General features: G+C 36.4%; 1 protein-coding gene across 5 annotated transcripts in view; it reads left to right on the top strand.

Moving 5' to 3' along the window:
• The window catches only part of LOC126977419 (transmembrane protein 47), a 44,328-nt gene that overhangs the window by 13,550 nt on the left and 11,245 nt on the right, over positions 1-19,533 (top strand). For 3 of the 5 annotated variants that reach the window (XM_050826217.1, XM_050826216.1, XM_050826218.1), the window contains exons 2-4: positions 1,817-2,085; positions 5,204-5,400; positions 18,882-19,021. In XM_050826217.1, coding sequence (XP_050682174.1) covers positions 1,972-2,085; positions 5,204-5,400; positions 18,882-19,021 — 451 coding nt within the window. In that variant the 5' untranslated portion in view covers positions 1,817-1,971. The remainder of the gene's footprint in view (positions 1-1,816; positions 2,086-5,203; positions 5,401-18,881; positions 19,022-19,533) is intronic. The other 2 variants (XM_050826219.1, XM_050826220.1) reach the window with 1 other exon arrangement.

Genomic DNA, 19,533 nt, shown 5'->3' with positions numbered 1-19,533 from the left:
GCACACTTTGACACATAATCTATCCAGTTTAGGTTAAAATATTACCTCATAGTACGGATGAATGAACGAACTAAATCAGTTTGCGATTTAATTTTTCTACTTGACTTGACGTCAACCTAAATTCGATCGCTTAAATGATGTCGTGGTATGATATAACCAAAGCAGTTCGTTTTAGGTCGTCAAATGTATCGCAATAAGAGTTCATGATAGGCCCACAGATGTTTCTATTGCCGCTATATCAATATATTTAAATATAACAACTTGGCGATTTTTTTTGGAAATGAGTGGTTCCCACTGATTTACCATTGTAAACAGGTCGGTATACTATGACGTGGTTGATTAAAGTACAGTCAAGTTGTTACGTCTTATTTACAATATCATTAGACCCTCGAAACCAACAAACAGGTCACGATCGTATCCAGGTCACTAGGTGCTTCATACTTTAAGCGCTCTACCTCAGCGCTAAAACACATGTTAACTCTCTTGATTCTACTTCACATAAGTATTAAGTAGTATGTAAGAGCTTATAATTATGGCTCACTTAAACGCCAATTTTAGTATGTATACAACCATTTGTAACATATTCCGTTTTTGTTTTCCAACTACATCAAATTCAAATATTTTTATTCCAAATAGGATTTAAAATCACTTATTCAACGCCAAAAACTACCACCCATTCGAAATAGTATGGCTCAGACCTAAGAAGAACGGGCGCAAGAAACTCTTGACTCGTGGGCTTTTTTTTCTTAATTAAGTTACAATATAATATGTAGTGTCATAGCCTGAGGGAGTTCGCTCCATTCGCAGTCTGTGTTATGATTAAGAAAATAAATTATGGTATAGTAACCCGTACAACACAAACGTCTATTTATCAACTCTTTTGAATTTGGTAACATATTTTATTTTCTACCTTTTCTGGTATCATGTTGTAAAAGCATAGATGTATACATCGCCCAATAAAATACTAACTAACTCGACTCAACCGAGTAGTAGATATAAGAAGCTAATGTTTGTTTGTCGTGTTATTATGATTGCCGCAGTTTCCAGCAAATTTAACGAATGTGCTTATGACCATAAAGAACATTTTCAAAAATAAATTGAGATGAAAGAGTCAAAATTTTTAATTCTTTAAATTTTTCTCTTAATGATTCTCTAGGATCTAGGCTATACCGCGAATAGCCTTCCTCTGAAGCACAAAGATGGTATTTAATATAATAAGTTTTATGACTGTTTAACATTTTAACAAAAGGTTATGAGCGCTACACCAATACACGATCTCGGATTGAGCATTGTTTATGTCTTCATATAAAACTTGGCTTCTTTTCACTTTCAATATGAGTGAAGTGTCATACGCAAAAAATACTACCTTTTGTTTTTTTTCTACAAGGTTAGGTAGATGACTTATGTAAATTAGGAAGAGGAACGGCCCTAGAATAGAACCTTATGTTATCCCATACCGAGAGGAGTCCTCGGAGATTTCCTGTAATTCACATCGACCTTCTGAATTCTATTATTTTAATATGATCGTGCGCAGATTCTTTGATACCATAGTGACATAGTTTTCTAACCAGTGTTGAATGATGAACACAATCGAAAGCCTTAGATAAATCGCAGAAGATACAGTCTCTTATTCCTCCCAAAAATATTCTTAATTAGCTCAACACCTGCATCCGTGGTCGAGCGTCCCCTAAGTAAAGCCAAATATGTATATGAAGTAACTTAAGTGTTAAGTGAGTAAACATTTGGCATAAAAATATCAAAAAGTTTAGTAAGCAAAACGAATGAATATATATTTTTTTTAATTTTGCGAGTTTAGTGAACTGAGATGGATATAATGGAGCAACATAACGCGATATCTCGATAAGTTAAAGTTGTGTTAATGCGAGTGTGTGCGCGTTAGCTGCACTTACAAAGTGATACGTAGGGCCGTGTGTCGATGCGAGTGCGCGCGTGAGGGGCAGGTGGGGTCGCATGCAGGCGCGCGCGGGGGCCGGCCCGGGGGGGCTGCGTGCTCTGCCGCCCGTGCTACCGCCGCCGCCGCAGTTCGCCACCGACCACGACATGCCGGCCAACCAGATAGCGCAGGTACGCAAACCTACCTCACCAACTCGAAGCTCTTTAACAACTTGCGCAAGCAATTGACACTAAGCCGTTGCATGTCACAATTCGATCCAACATCATCCAGTATCGATTGAACATGGCAACACAAGTTTCAACACGCGTTTCTTTCTGCAGATCAGGCGAATAATGAGTCACCCGTTTTCATATTTTTTTTTATTTTGTTTACGCAAATGAGTCAATATTGTTGGTAAGGTAACGTTAAACTATGCCGCTAACTCCTGGGTGGTTTGGCTCCGATCGGCTTCCACAATCTCTCTCAATTCATTGTTATTCATTTATATATATCATATTCATTACTTGTGTTGATGGTCTTCCAAGTGGCTCGTTTTTCAAATCGAAGTTTTCATCTTGTAAGCGTTTAAACCAAAATCGCACGGTGCGTTCATTAGCAGTCCCCTCTCCAAACGCAACATTGATATTGCGATCTGTTTCTGCCGCGTTAGTTCCGCGTCGGAACTCGTATTCAAAAATCACTCGAATTTACGAAGTATCCATCTTGTCTAAGCTGAATAAAAAAAGAACAACTGAAAGTGGATTTAAATCGAATGTTGTACATTTTTTAAAAGAAGAACTACATAGGTACCATGTGAAAAAAGTTTCACTCAAAAATGTCAAACCATGAAGGTTCTATGTCAATTCGAAGTACCTATTACAATGAAACGGCAATTTCGTACTTTGATCCCTATTATAAGTCGATGTGTGGCATAAAATATTTATTATGATTAAATAATATATATATTTTATTAAATAAATAAACTATATTTTAAGGCTTTAAATATAAATCTATATTTTTTTCTTTACTTACATTGTGTGAAGTAATGCGTGCACTGCACTCAAAAACTCTTCAGGTTTTTTTATATGATATCCTTACTTTTTTTTTGCTCAAGTAAGTTGAACCATTTGAGTTTTTGTCAATCATTTTAATTGATGAAGCTGTAAAGATAGATGTATAAGTGTGTCGATTACATCTCTTGCTACTCTATCTCATTAAAGCTCAAACTTTTCCGAACGTGTGATAAATGTTAAGATGTATAACTTTTGCATTCGTAACTCATGTGTCATGTTTTTGGCCTAGTTTTGATTTGATTTGGTCATGTAATTCTGTAATATTCAGGCCGTTATTCTTGGAAGATATTGTGATGACATTATAATACGTCAGAATAGAAATAAGGGATTGCTTGTAACTAATTCTAGTAGGCTTCATAAGATACATAATAGCTTTAGGGGTAAATACATACACTTCTATAATAAAGTCCCAGCCACTGTTCAGGCGTTATCTATAAATAAATTTAAATGTTTTATAAAAAAAATGGCTCTGTCGTAAATCCTATTACTCCACTGCTGAATATCTAAATGATCGGACAGCCTGGGACTAGATTGTGATTATTTTATAGCGATAGAAATGACTGTACAATATTTTATATTTTTATTGAAAAGAACGCACAAAAAGAATGCTGGGAGAGTTTCTTGCGCCGCTTCTTCTCTCTCAGAGCGCCATTTGTTTCCGAAGCAGTAGTAGTATCTAGTAGTTATTAGAAATGACATCAAAAAGAATTCTGAAGGAATCAATTTTGAGAAAATAAATGCCTTTTTACCAATCCCATTCAAGCTTCACTTGTAGGTACTTGATGCAGTGTAGAAGATTTGAAAAAGCAAATTCTTAGTGACAGTTGACGGTCCAGTCGCACCGAAGGAATCCGATCGATCTCCCTCCATCCCTCGGGACCCCACCTCCCCGCGAGACGATCACACTTTCACGATTTTCACTCTCAAAGACATGTTCGCTTCGAATTTTATTTCCTGACAAGCAGCGTGTTCACTGTTCTTTTAGATCACTGGGATTACAAAGGGAGATGTTTTGTGAACGGTGAGTCGATGATAAGCCCCGGAATATTTTAATGAGACAACCTGACTGTCTATGTAGACACTCATTGTTTGTGATATGTCAAATTTAAAACAGGAATCTCTTATATATCAAATTCTCGTGCTCCGGTGTTTGTTATCAAACTCCTCCGAAACGGCTGAATCAATTTGTTTGAAAATTTGTGTGTATGTCGGGTCAATCGGCCAACATCTATTTTTCATGCCCGTAAAGTACAAGGGTCACCGCACCCCCCAAAATTGTGTGATGTGATTTGAATCGCTGATAGGTATGTTACGCCATAAAATATATTTTCGAAGCACGTTGTATTGGGATCCTTTAGAAAAGTGCTAACTACGCGTGAGCCCCGTGCTCCAAATCCGCAGCTAACTTAAAAAGAGTCTAGAACAGATGCACGTCACTTTGTTCTCGCAGAGAAAGGACTTTTAGCTACACGGCTCTCGAGAACTCGACGTACCTAGCTATGCTGTTTGTACGTGCTTAATGAGGGCGCGGAACAATAGCGTTCAGTGCAAGTAACTTTACGAATGTTACATTACACGAATTTGTTTCGTTTTATTTCGTGAACGAGTCCCGTGATTTTATTTTCAACCGACTTCAAAAAGGGCTGGTTCTCACGATGTGTTTATAGTTTTGTTTTTTTTTTTTTATCTAGAAGTTTGTCGTTTACAGACAATTATTATATTCATGTTACATTCATGAGTTTCTACAATCCAAATATGAAGAATCATTATTATGTGAACCAGGAGCATCTATTTGCCATACTTCTTTATCCTATAGTAAATTATATTTATACTCTTTAATCGTTTAGTTGGTAGGCTTTTTGAATAAGGCGATTCTTTATAAAAAAAAAATAAATAATAGATATGTTATATTATTTGGAATTTCATTAAAGATCTCTCTGTACACTGAGCATGAGAGTTTTATTTCACTCAGGATTTTTCTCAGGATTATTAAAAAACCCAAAAATTCTGAGCGGCACTACAGCTGAGCTCGTCAACTTGAGACAAGTTGTCAAGTCTCATTTGCCCAGTAATTTCACTAGATACGGCGACCTTCAGACCGAAACACAGTAATGTTTACACATTACTGCTTAACGGCAGAAATAGGCGCCGTAGTGGTACCCGTAGCCGGCATCCTGTGCAAAGGAGCCTCCCTCTGGTAAAAGGTTGACGCATGTTAATAGTTTGGTGGTTGCAGGTGATCGCATTAATATGCGGTCTGCTCGTGGTGATCCTCATGGTACTGGGACTGGCGTCCGCGGATTGGCTGATGGCAGCGGGCTGGCGGCAGGGGCTCTTCATGCACTGCATCGACCCTGAAGCCCCGACGCCTCTGCCCTTCGACATCATCGCGCAGCCGGGTTGCTACGCGGCCAGGCCAGCCACCTACATCAAGTAAGTTGCCTCCGTCTGCTCGAGTTATTATTTGATTATTTATGATAGGTTAGAGGTCGTGGGTTGTGGTCTGAATGGTCCATCTAGCGTCTGTTAGTCTGGAAATGTGTCCGGCCCATTGCCACTTTAATTTTAATGCTTGATTTAAGGCATCAGTTAGTTTTGTTTTCTTCCGTAACTTCTGGCTATGTAACTTATTAATTTTTCTTAATTTAAGCATGCTTCTTTCCATTCCGCGCTGACATTTCCTAATTAAGTGTTGTATTTTCTTCGTAAACAGCCATGTTTGGCAGCCATATAACAAAGTTGGATGACCATTCAGACCACAAGATGAAAGGGACCTGTAGGAAAGAGAAATGTGGGCAGACCACATAAAAGGTGGACCGATGAGATTAGAGAGATTGGCGGAACTAACTGGCTCGAAAAAGGAAAAAATAGAAAGGAATGGAAAGGAATGAAATTTACCCAACTGGGATCCATTTGAAAATGATCAAGAAAACTAACATAGTGCATGCAATTATAACTTACTAACATAAAAGTTAATAATAAAATAATCATGTTTGTCGACTAACCGTACTAACATACTAACACTAAAATGTAGAAATCAAATGGAAAATCATAAGTGAGGGTTACCACTTTAAAAACATAACAAATTGTTTACAAGAGCTACATCTCATTTCAATTTCCTAATATGCAAATATTGGGGTTGAGCAACTGTAAAGTAGATCCTGTAGATGAAGCCACAACCTGAGAGTTGAACAAAGCATACAAGATTTTATAACGATACGTCACTCGAACGGTTAGCTCAGTTGGCAGAGCACTGGCACAGATCGCCAGAGGTCGTTGGTTTCGAGTCCTGCATCGTTCATAAAATTTTGTTTTCAAATTTTATTTGTGTAAAAACATAATGAATTGTTTATTATTATTATCATGCACTAGCAGATCATTGATCTGATGCGTGCATATCACTGCACTTATATTTACATTTTAGTTTATTTTAATTTTTAACAAGTCTATTTTTAAAGCAATTTACTGATTTTGCACTAATCACTGATTCTGTTAAACTGTTCCGCATGTTCACAACCCGATTTAGTTAGAAGTTTTTTCTAAGGTTACTAGCAAACTGACATGTATGAAACATCTAAGTCCGGTCGCACATAATATACCGAACGACGTCGAGAGAGATCTTTGGAACGAAAGAGAATGTGTAACGTAGTGAGTCAAAGGGAAGGGAGACATTTCGTTAGTTGTCATTTGCATGTGGAAAATGCCTAATAGAGCGGGGCAGATCGGCTGTTCGCCACGCATTCATATTTCTGTGTCAGAACTGTGTATCTAAACTTAAGAGGGGACGTTAGCAGCGTAATTCCATACAAACGTATTCCCCTTTTTTCTCCCTGGATAATGCTTCTAGAGAGGAGATTTTTATTAAAAAATCAAGAAGTTTTGTTTTTTTTTCAATCAACTATCGAAATATAAGAAAATATGACTCTTCAAACATCGTAGAAAATGCCATGTTTATACCGCCCTGTTCAGACGAATACGTAACAATTTTGAAAGGTTTTTAAGAAAAAAGGAAAACGTACGGACATAGACTCATTCTTCCTGAAAACATGAGCCTGAAGCGGCTGTATCGTGCAAAAACCGGTTCAGACCAGGCGGTCGCTGTAGTTTACTATATGCTCGTTAGCAATAGATTTGAATTATATGTTGAACATGTAATAGTACATAATTAAACGCCTTATAAACGGTAAGACTTATGAGGCAAAAATAATGTATGGCTTTATTATATGTGTTTGGTATCATTGGCCGAACAACAGCCCTCATGCGGAAGTGTTAAAATGCCTAATTGTGTTGCTACGAACGCCGAGAATAATTTACATTTGAGTTGAAAGTGTCAAAATGATACGATTAAAACTCCGGCACCAAAGATGTAACGTCTAGGAAAGGGTTCGAAGTTGTCTAGACGACTGTGGAGACGAGAGACAACTATCGTGAACTACCCATACCTATAATATATCTATTGGCGTAGACTCTTTGTGTATTTCACCTAAGTATTACGTATTGCGCGGAGTTCTAATTGGTTTTATAGAAAACTAGCTGATACCCCGCGACATCGTTCGCGTACGTATTTTTACACCTAGGGTTAAATTATTGGAATTTTAGTAGCGATCCCTAAGTTTTATAGCCTATAAACACCCGAGGATGATGTAGCTCTAATAGTGAAAGAATTATTCAAATCGGTTCAGTAGATGCGGAACCTATTCAATGCAATCAAAAACCATCAAATCTTTCTTTATAATATTAGTATAGATATCAAAGCTTGTATATTAATTAAATATGTGTAAAAAGTTTCATTTCTTACCACTTAAAAAACGGCGACTTTAGATTTATATAAAAAACTAGCTGACCCGACAGACGTTGTTCTGTATATAATAAATAATATAATGTTTTTATATTATTTTGTCAATTATATATCATAGCATCAAAAATTACTACGTAAAATATGCGCCCTGTTGTCGTAATAAAATTGTTTCACAGCAGAACTGTCAAACCTTGCGTCAATAAATTCATTCATAGAAATTATGTATGGAGACATCAAAGGAAAAACAAATTTGTTGTTTTTATTTAATTTAGCAGCATTTTCCTATTTATTCACCTTTTAAATCTTCTCTGGACTTGCACAAATAATTCTAGACCAAAACTAGCCAAATCGGTCCAGCCGTTCTCGAGTTTTAGCGAGACTAACGAACAGCAGTTCATTTTGATATATATGGATTACTAGTGGACCCAACAGACGTTGTCCTGTACACACGTCTTAAATTTGAAAAATCTGTCCAGCCGTTAGGAGGAGTTCACTAACATACACATGAGCAGGAGAATTATATTATATGGACGTAATTGAGAATCTAAACCAATCTCAAATTCACTGAAACAAACAAAAAGTCATCAAAATCGGTCCAGCCGTTTAGGAGGTAGTTTAATTGGGAATCTAAACTATTCTTGAATCCACCCGAAGACACACATCAATCTCAAATTCACTGGAACACACAAAAATCTCATCAAAATCGGTCCAGCCGTTCAGGAGGTAGTTCAATTGTGAATCTAAACCATTCTCGGATCCACCTGAAGACACACAGAAAGTTTCAATAAAATCGGTCCAGCCGTCTAGGAGGGGTTCAGTGACATACACACGCACACAAGAATTATATATATAAAGATAAGCACTCATGTGGATTGCCCAGATCTGCTGCATAAAGTTAATTTTAATGTACCTCAAAAATCTCTTAGATACAGCCCTCCACTTGGTGTTCCTGCTGTTAGTAGCAACTATAGGCAAAACTCATATATGGTGCGGGCGGGTAGAACAGTGAATCATGTTAGTAGATTATTAGATATTGGTCCGATTGGCAACACTGAAGTGATTGCACTGCTCCTTAATGTTATTGTTTTCATATTTCTCTTTAAACTCCTAGACCTAGGTCTGTATTAATTATTTATGTTGAAATTACTTATTTTGTTAAAGGTTCCTTTGTTTAATGATATAAATTTCGACCTAAAATATCCTGCAGTGTAATTATGTTGCTAATAAAGTTTATTATTATTATATTTACTTCAAGCATTTCCAAGGCTAGGCAAATTTTTTAATTAAGTATTGTTTTTTGTTAATTTTAATCTTTTTAAAGTATCTTTATTGGCATGAATTTGAGTCGAAAAATTCCTGTTTTGTATTACTTCTATTAGTGAAAACCTGTAATTGGATGTCTGTTACAATTTAAGTATCTATAGAAATTGTATTGTAGCTGTTGGTTTTACTTAAATAAAAAAAATATATAATATGCACGCGAAAAAAAATTGACACGTCGCATATGTTGAATGTTTACTTTAATTAATCGAGGAGAAGAAGACTCAAGATTTGTTTATTCTTAATTCTTCCCAATACCTTCGCAATTTGAATAGAAACTCGATCGGAGGCCATTATTGATAAAGTGACGAGCGGGGTTGATGACGTGAGCGCTACGTTCGTCAGCTTAATTCGGATATTGTAAACAATTTTTTGCAAGTAATGATTTTATTCCGATCGTTGAGCGCCTCCAATAAATGCTGTTTATTATTTCTCACGTGTTCTGATGATAGCAGGCCTGGTTTTTAAATATATTACCATGATGTTTGTACAGTACAGTATAATTTACAATGTTACGACTCAAAATACGATAAAAACAAATTCTCGAAAGAAAAAGCATTCAATTAGAACTTACGTTAGATCGATGTTTTCTATCGTTTTATTACTAAATCAGAGGTCTCTCATTGGTTAAGATTCCACTACAATTCATCAAGTAATCGAATGGTGACCACGTACCGTAAGACGCAGTGTTGGTAGGCCTCCCACAAGTTGATCTGGTCAGGATTGCCGGAATACGTTGGATGAGAGTAGCGCAGCACCTATCGTCGCGGCCATCTTTGGGGAAGACCTTTCTCCAACAGTGGACGTCTTCCGACTGATATGATATGACGGACCATAAAACTATAAGCTAACTAAAAAATATTGAATTAGGTACCTAAGTGTGTAATTTAATTAAATACTTTCAATTTTCTGCACTCCTCCACTCTGTAAAGTTTTACTGCGCATAATCTTAAACTCGTCTATGCTCGCAATGTGCTTAATAAGGTTTTTCTTCACAAGTATTTTCACTCAAGTGATAATTATTTTGACAAATTGAAAACATCGTAGGTACGCAGATCGCCTTCGACCGTATATTGAGGCAAAAACCACGGCCGTGGGGTTTGCATTGGTTTTTTGAATGTACGCCCTTAACCATAAATAAATAATAAGGTTAAATGAATTCGAGCACTTGAGAAAAGCTGTGCTAGCGGAAATACCGACAAGTTTAATTGAAGTACAATGCTTATTTAATTAATGCCAAAAGGAGTCCGCAGAAATTCAACCATCACTTCAGCTTTATCAAAACCACTCGTTTTAAAACTCGTTAATGAATACTTACTTTTATTTATTTCCTCCCAGACTTTAGCCTTGAGTTTCACGGACCGATGAGAGCTAATTTCGAGATGTATGAAACTGTAATGAAAATTTTAAAGATAATGTGGGACAAGGTCGCCCTTTCAAGCTCGCATCGCGGAGAGATTACAGTTGAGAGATAATTAGATGCAAAGCGGCTTTAATAAGTGTTTCTTACCTCTAAACGAAACAATAATATTTAATAGGATTACTTTCTTATTGTTTTATTTGCCCATTTGTTTATCTATACGACTCTCAGAAATCTTTTTAAGCTCCGTTGTAAAAATAGGGATTTTATAAAGTTGAGAGTGATATTGAAAGAAGAGTGAATGCAGGAAACATGGTGAATGGAGTTTTGCACTCCTTTATGAGCAGTCGGAACGTGTCTAGAAAGGGTCGTTTGGCTGTGCGTGATTTTTGGTTCCGACATTCATGTACGGAAGTGAAAGTTAGGTATGGCATAAGAAACATGATAGCAGAATAAATGCTGTTGAGATGAGAGCGTTAATAAGTATGTTAGGAGTTAAACTCATTTACAGGATAAGAAATAGTGGGGTAAGGAAACGTCTGAAAGAACATGTAGAGACAAAAATTAAGAAATGTATGCTGAGATGGTTTGGCCATGTCGAGAGAATGAATGAAGAACGATTGACGAAAAAAGTGTATAACGCAAGTGTGAATGAAAGTGTTGGAAAGGGTAGACCTAGGTGGACGTTTCGAGAGTCCAAATCAGGGATGTCTTGAAAAAGCTCAAGATTATCACCCTAAACCGAAGAGCATGTATGAATGGAATAATGAAAGTGAACGAAGCGAAACAAGTATGTAAGAATCGTAACAAGTGCAAAGTAGTGGTCTTTGCCTACCCCTACGGGAAAGAGGCGTGATTAAATTATTATTATTATTATTTATACAGTTTGACGTGTTTATGTGTCTGCTTGTTTCGTAACTCCAGTAATAGACAATGGTGGAGGGATTTAAACAGAAATGATGGAAAGAGTGTGATATGAGCGTACGGGTCCCCTGATGGTAAGTGTAACCGCTGCGCTGCCCGTAATCTCTAGCGACATCAGACGGCGACTTGCACATTCACACGAGTTGGGGCCGACTAAACGTTAATAAGTACTTATAGCAAATAGTACCGTAGTTGAATAGTTATTTGATCAATAGGTGCGCGTGATTGAGTGAACAACCTTTGTTCTAGCGTACACTTGGAGAAGCATTATTAATACACAAATAAAACTTGAAAAACAATAAAATTTTATGAACGATGCGGACTCGAACCCGCGACCTCCGGCGTTCCTTGCCGGTGCTCTATCCAACTGAGCTAACCGTTCGATTGTCGTATCGTTATATCACTTTAAAAACATAACAATTGTTAGTGTTGTTGGACCAGATTCATGTTTACAATGTGAAAGCTCTGATTTGAAAAGATATATTTTTTAAATCAAAGTTCTTATAGTATCCTTTAGGTATACTTATGGGCTGGCTATGCAATTATATTATCATCTGAAATTTAAAAGCCCTTTTAATGAGGAAAAATCTCTTGTCCTTGGGTGACTTTTACATATTGAGCTAATAAGAATTTTATTATATATATCATAAAACCAATCAAGTGCATTCTACGACGGATGAACGGATGCGTCATGAAGTGCTTATTGCGAAACTGTCATTCCATGGGTATCCCGAGTGGTTCTGCAAATGGATCACCAGCTATTTGGCTGACCATGGTGTATGCTCCGACGTAAAACCCATAAATGCTGATGTCCCGCTATCCACTACAATGTTTGCTCTGCATATCAATTATATGCTGCAAGCTAGCAGTATACAGATTACACCACATGGTATGTCTCTTGCACCGGCCATGCTTACATCTCTCGGGATAACATCGACGAGAACCGGAACAAACTTGTATCTGAAATCGAGACTATGCTATACAATGTTCTGTTTATTCTTAAATCGAGTTAATTAAAGCTTTCTTCAATGGTTATAATGTCGAAATAAAACAAAAATCTTTTATTGTATTTACATTATAACAACCTTCAGATTTGTCAGTGATTCATCAGTCCAGGAGGCGACAAAAAAATTATTAAAGCACTTAATGTTCTACTCCGCATCAGTCCAGTGAATGTAAATACGACGTATAAGATATTTAAACACTATGTCATTTTTAAAACTTTCGTAAAAGAGTTATTTTGTAGTTAGCGTGTGCATAGGTCAAGCTCAAAAGTAGTTTACGTGGCCCAGCCCATAAGACAGCAATCACAACATTGTGTTAAAATAAAGAATACCACTAAGTCAAAACACAAGAACCAATGAGTTTACAGCTTATATATACCTTTTTTTTTAATGAAAATAAGTGACAAGACTCAGTTGATGGTCATTGATACGCCCTGCCCGTTACAGTGCAATGCCGCTCAGGATTCTTGAAAAACCCCAAAAATATTGAGCGGTACTGCAACTGCGCTCGTCACACATAAGATAACAAAACAAGAACTAGTAAAAAAAGAAGGACTCCGCGCAGTGATATTAGTAAGTGAAGCACCTTTATGCTAGAGTGGTGCGGTTACGGGGTATAGCAGATACACAATTTTTTCCCCCTTAAATAATCATATATCCACAAATACTTTTATAGTATTGTTTTTACACTTTTTCACGACGGCTTTTTAAAAATATTTTACTGCGACGCAAAACTGATCTGTCACAGACGATGGCAAATCTCATAATGGCGGCCGATCGGCTTGTATTAGTGTAAGTGTATGCGTGGGGCTATGTATTTACACGTTTACCGGCTTGTTATGGTGCCTCACTGTTACGTAAGGTGACAAGGAGTCCTTCTTATTTTACTCGTCCGTGATAGAAAATATTTTATTTACCTATTTATTTAGTCTTTAGGAGAGCATACTGTTAGGCAAAATTTTTATGATAAACATTCTTCATTAATATGATAAATGGGAGCATTTTTTTTTCATTATGCACTGTTTTATGTTTATTGATGACAGACGAAATATGTCAAAGGCTACGGACTCCTTTGATAAAAAGATTCATGCCCGCCATTACCGACGCTCGCACCAATATATTATGATAGTAGGTACCTTAATTCAATTGAGGGGAGTTATATTAACCTGGGGTAAACTCTAATGTGTGTTTTATTGGTCCGGCACGAGCGTCGAATGTGTTTGACTGTTGATGTCTGATTATAGTAACAGCGGTGCTATTCTCGTAATTTCAAATTCGTTGATCATTTTGCTCTCGATTGGTATTCTCCTAGAACGTCAACTGAATCGGAGCCGCACGTCAGCGACATTAGAACGACAAGCCCGCTCGAAGTTACCAATATTGTTCTAAGAAAACATATATATTTCTACTACTATTAAAAGGCTCTATTAGTTAATTTTTAAAGTGCTTACCACTGACCTGTATAAATACCACCGTACAGGCTGTTCCATATGTTTGACAGCAAATTTTTTGTGCCTATTTGAAGCGCCACTCGCGAGATTCCTAATTTTGACGTATAATACAAATGGCCGCGAAGGAACGTACAATATTCTGAAGCATTTTTGCATTTTGAAGCTCAAGAAAGTTAGCCCCCCAGATTTTTTTTTATTACATCGTTAGTTCGCCATTTGTTCTTGATTGTTCTCTATAAACAATTGTTTGTTCTCGATTTTTTTTTAATTTTGCAATTCATTAAAATTGGTTAGGTTATGTTAGAACAGTTAAAACAACGCACGAGCCGAGCGTAGCGTGCCGCGGCAGCGGCCGGCGAGTGCCAGAACCAAATAGTAGGCGTTTCCCACCATTTTTTATTAATTGTTTTTAAATAAACAACAAAAGAACAAACAATTATTTATAGCGAACAATTAAGAACGAACTAATGATATGCGATATTGAAAATTCAAAAATAGAAAAAATTTTTTTTTGGGGGCTAATTTTGATGAGCCGCATTTTGAATTAATTTCGTTCGTTTTCTGTGTTATTTATACTTCAACAATCAAAGCAATACAGTACACAATGTTTTGTTGTAAATAGTTTCCCCCCATGTATGTTTTCCGCTTTGTTTTCATCACTAGTTTTAGTACCGCAGACTGTCGCTACATGGCCAACAGCGCCAAAATGGCGAATATCAAACAGAACAGTCAGTCCAGTGGTATATAGTAGAGGTCAGTGAAAATAAGCAACTTCCAACTATTGACGTTCTATCTTGTTACGAGAATACGCATCGTGCATTTCCCTAACGGCCGTACCCAATATTCAGTCTATCTCCAGTTGTGGCCTACTTGAGACAAAAATCGTAACTATCGTTGACTTTTCTGTCCCAATAAACTTTTCGACGGTAACTCACTTGTCAATTAAAGGAGGACGTATAGCTTACTAGCGGTAGAAGCTTGTATGGAAAGTGCAATTCACGTGTCCCAATATAAGGCGATAGGAATGACTTATCGGGTATATTGGGACAGCTTCAGATTACTGACAGTAGAAGGTAGTAATTTATCTCTATCTGTAGGTAGTATATTGAACGACCGTAAATCGGAACGTAACTTCGTCACGATCGATCGGAACTGAACCGTCAATTTGTGTTACAACAATATGATATTTAACTGTTTGAAATAAGGTCGCTTCGATCCTATTCTCGTTTTGTTACGAGAATAGACCTACTGTACTGTTTTATTACTGAAGAGAGAAAACGTAATCCCAAATTATATTGTACTAGCTGACCCGAAAGACGTTGTTCTGTATACAAAATTAAGTTTATTTTTTACCTCCTGAGAAAGTTACAAACATATTTATTAATACATTCTAATTAGTTATTCATTTTAAACTATTCTTTCAATTTGATCTCTGAACGACGGGGGACACATCAAAGGAAAAACAACATTTTTGTTTTTAATTAATCCCGACTATTTTCATATTTATTCACCTTTTAAACCTTCTCTGGACTTCCCACAAATAATTCAAGACCAAAATTAGCCAAATCGGTCCAGCCGTTCTCGAGTTTTAGCGAGACTAACGAACAGCAATTCATTTTTAAATATTGTATTACTAATAACTTAAATTTATAATTAGCACAAGTACGTGAATTTGTGTTTTACTTATAGTGAAGTTTGTATGTTTATTTTACGCAATAACAAACTTTAATACTTTTAAAGAAAGTATGTAATTGTAATGGCGCAGTCGTGGCGAATTAATCAAAGCCAGTGTCAAATATTTTTATTCATGTACTGTTATAATATATTTATCTACTTCCATGCTTTAAATCCTCTATTAAAGATTCTGAAACAGTTAGCTTATTGCCAACATTAAAACACCCAATGTTCTAATAACTATTACATCATCCAAACGAGTGTTGTAATGTTGTACTGAATTTCATTACAACACTCCTATGTTTCGATCCCTTCATGCGCAGAGTTTCAACAGACAGCCACATTCTTATTGTTCGATGCGTGGTATCTGTATGAATTTAAAAAAAATAACATTTTCGTTTACGCGCGTTCCACACTATCAGAACGTCGCGCGCCTAATAAAAACTGGGTGATTCGGATTCCCGCCATATTTCTTAGATATTTTTATTGCTGTGTTTACAAAAAATGAGCGATTTATTTTAAACGCTGCAAAAGAACATTATATTCGAGTGAATTTTAATTATTGCACTATACAAAATGTAAATTACTACTAAAATAAATAAATGTGTCATTAATACTTAGTTTATTTGTATATAATCAGTAATGAATGATATTAGGTTACTACTAGGACTGGTGTTTTAATGTTAGCAGTAAGCTAACTTTTCCAGAATCTTTAAGAGGATTCATATTCTGGGTGTAGATAAAGTCTTGTAGGCAATTGTTGATAATTAGGTATTAAAACACTCATGTGATACTATTATCAATCCACATTCGTTTTTTAATACCCCTTATTACACAACAGTTGCATAAATAACTATTATCGTTGTATATAATATATACTTTTGTATGTTGATATAATGCTCCCATAATACCTTTATTTATGTACAGTGTATCAGGATTGATGAATCTACTGTACTTAATAGCACTGTGGTTTTTGAAAAATAATAATATTTTCGGGGAGTCATGATTTTTAAGAATTTTTGTTGCATCACTTCATATCGATTGTAATTAAAATAATGTGTAAAGATATGAAGCTGTTAATATTGATTTTAAATTGTGGCAATGAGTTTCTTGTCACTTCTTCTCATTAAATCTCAACCTTTTGTCGAGTGATGGTAAATGATAAAACATCTTTTGACATTCAAAAGTATCATTTTTTGACATCAGTGAATATATCTAATTACTACTACTACTACTACTACTACCGATTCATAAATAAACCTTCTCTTAAGAAATATCGCAATAAACTCAGCAATAGTTTTTTTTAATATTATTAATACATATTTAAAAATATACAATACAGTAGTTTTATTATCAATAATAATCACATCTACGTAAAGTTAGGATTTTTTTTAATGAAAATAAGGGACGAGACGAGCAGGACGTTCAGCTGATGGTAATTGATAAGCTCTGCCCATTACAACGCAGTGCCGCTCAGCATTCTTGAAAAACCCCAAAATTTCTGAGCGGTACTGCAACTGCGTTCGTCACCTTGAGACAAAAGATGTAAAGTCTCATTTGCCCATTAATTTCATTAGCTACGGCGCCCTACAGACCGAAACACAGTAATGTTTACACATTACTGCTTCACGGCAGTAATAGGCGCCGTTGTGGTACCCATAATAACCTCCCACTGGTAGGACTGGTAGGTTCAAAAACTAAATAACAATTAAAATATAGCTGGCCTAAATTGTTTGTCTAGAAGTTGTATTTACAAATAAAAATTTCATTTATTGTTTTTATGACGTAATTTTAATAAATCATAATATCTATTTAATTATTGAATTCTCAGCAATGACAATACAATTTTGAATATTGTATTTTATTAATAATGACGCCAAAAAGATTGCTGGGACAGTTTCTCGCGCCGTTTCTTCTCTCTCAGAGCGCCAATTGTTTCGAAGCGATGGTAGTGTTTGAATTGACATCAAAAAGAATTCTAAAGGAATCAATTTTGAGAAAATGAACGCCTTTTATGCCTTGAGTCCTAACGGGAGTCCTGGTTTCGCGAATTCTAGCTTTAACACTTTTAAGAGCCTTTTCAGTTGTAGCCCCCGATATTTTACGGCCTTCGCGAGAGGATGTGTATATATAGTGAGGATCGATAGTACCATATAAGAGTATATACCTAGATAGAGATATATATATCTAGTTTTGAAATAGACCGACGGCTCCATAATTTTACCAGGAGGCTCCTTTGCACAGGATGCCGGCTAGGTTATGGGTACCACAACGGCGCCTATTTCTGCCGTGAAGCAGTAATGTGTAAGCATTATTGTGTTTCGGTCTGTAGGGCGCCGTAGCTAGTGCAATTACTGGGCAAATGAGACTTAACATCTTATGTGACGAGCGCAATTGTTGTGCTGCTCGGAATTTTTGGGTTTTTCAAGTATCCCGGGCGGCACTACGTTGTAATGGGCAGAGCTTATCAATTACCATCAGCTGAACGTCCTGCTCGTCTCGTCCCTTATTTTCATTAAAAAAATCCTAACTTTACGTAGATGTGATTATTATTGATAATAAAACTACTGTATTGTATATTTTTAAATATGTATTAATAATATTAAAAAAAAAACAATTGCTGAGTTTATTGCGATATTTCTTAAGAGAAGGTTTATTTATGAATCGGTAGTAGGTAATCGGTGGTAGGCAGGGCGTATCAATTTCCATCAGCTGAACGTCATGCTCATCTCGTCCCTTTTTTCATAAAAAAAAACACTTTGTGCAAGGCAATATGTACTAGAGGTTAGTTTATTTGTTATGAAAAATTTTAATTTATTCACGCGGCTTGGCGACTGTTCTTTGTTTCCTTCGCGTGATCGTACTAGACTTCGAGTACCCCACATTAGAACCACTTTGTACTAAAAAAAACAGTCATGCTATGTGTGTAAAAATATTTAATAAATTACCAACATAAATAAGAGAGGAGATAGTGTTAAATAGATTTAAATTTGAATTACTAACACTTAAAAAATATTGTTTTTACTCAATAAAAGAATATTATCAAACGAAATGGTAACTGGCACCAATACTATTTTTATGTATATATATTTTATATTTACTACATTAAGTATCTCTTAACATTTCATTAATTATTGTAACTGTATAGTCTTTTAGGTATGGTCAAATTAAATGTAGCAGTAAGTATTGATATATAAAATGAAATTATACATATGAATGTCAAGACGAAACATGTGCCTACTCTAAGTAACAACTTTTTCTGTGAATGTTTCAAAAATATTAGCAAACCCAACACACTATCATATTAATGAATATTTTAACTATAATAAAAACCACTGGGATAAAATGATCCATGTTTGAAATACGTGTTTATCACGTTTCAGGGCAGCAGCCGGGTTGTGCGTGGCAACCCTAGCGGCTGACGTATGCGGCGCGCTGCTCACCGGGCTAGGGCTGCGTTCGACCGACCACCGCACCAAGTTCCGCTACTACAGGTTCGCGGTTCTCGCCATGTCGCTAGCACGTGAGTATGATTCTAACTTATAAACAGGACTCATGAAAAAAGGGCCAGCCTGTGCCAATTGAAGCTCGAATGGCTGTACATAATAGAGTGCTTGTCGCCAAGTTAATGTATGGAAATGAGAGTTGGGTATGGCAGAAGAAGCATAAAAGCAGAATTAAAGCAGTCGAGATGCGATCACTGCGTTGTATGTGTGTGGTAAGACTGATTGATAGAATTCCGAATGCGGTAATACGAGCGCGCTGTGGTTTGAAAGAGGATGTTGTGACAAGGACTGAAAAAGAAATGCTGAAATGGTTTGGACACGTGGAGCGAATGAGTGAAGAGAGAATCACGCATCAAATATATAAAGCAAGTGTGTGTGGGCAAGTCGGTCGCGGGAGACCTCGTAGAACATTCATCGACCAAATTAGGGACGTTCTGAGAAAAGGAAAGGTCCGGATCACCTGCAACCGGCGAGCATGTATGAAAAGAGTATTGAATGTAGAGGAGGCGCGTGAGGTTTGTTAGGATAG

This window comes from Leptidea sinapis, chromosome 45 (genome assembly GCF_905404315.1).
Source record: "Leptidea sinapis chromosome 45, ilLepSina1.1, whole genome shotgun sequence".
Lineage (NCBI taxonomy): Eukaryota > Metazoa > Arthropoda > Insecta > Lepidoptera > Pieridae > Leptidea > Leptidea sinapis.
The sequence above is the reverse complement of the archived record's forward strand: the minus strand, read 5'-3'. Positions and strand labels throughout refer to the sequence as shown.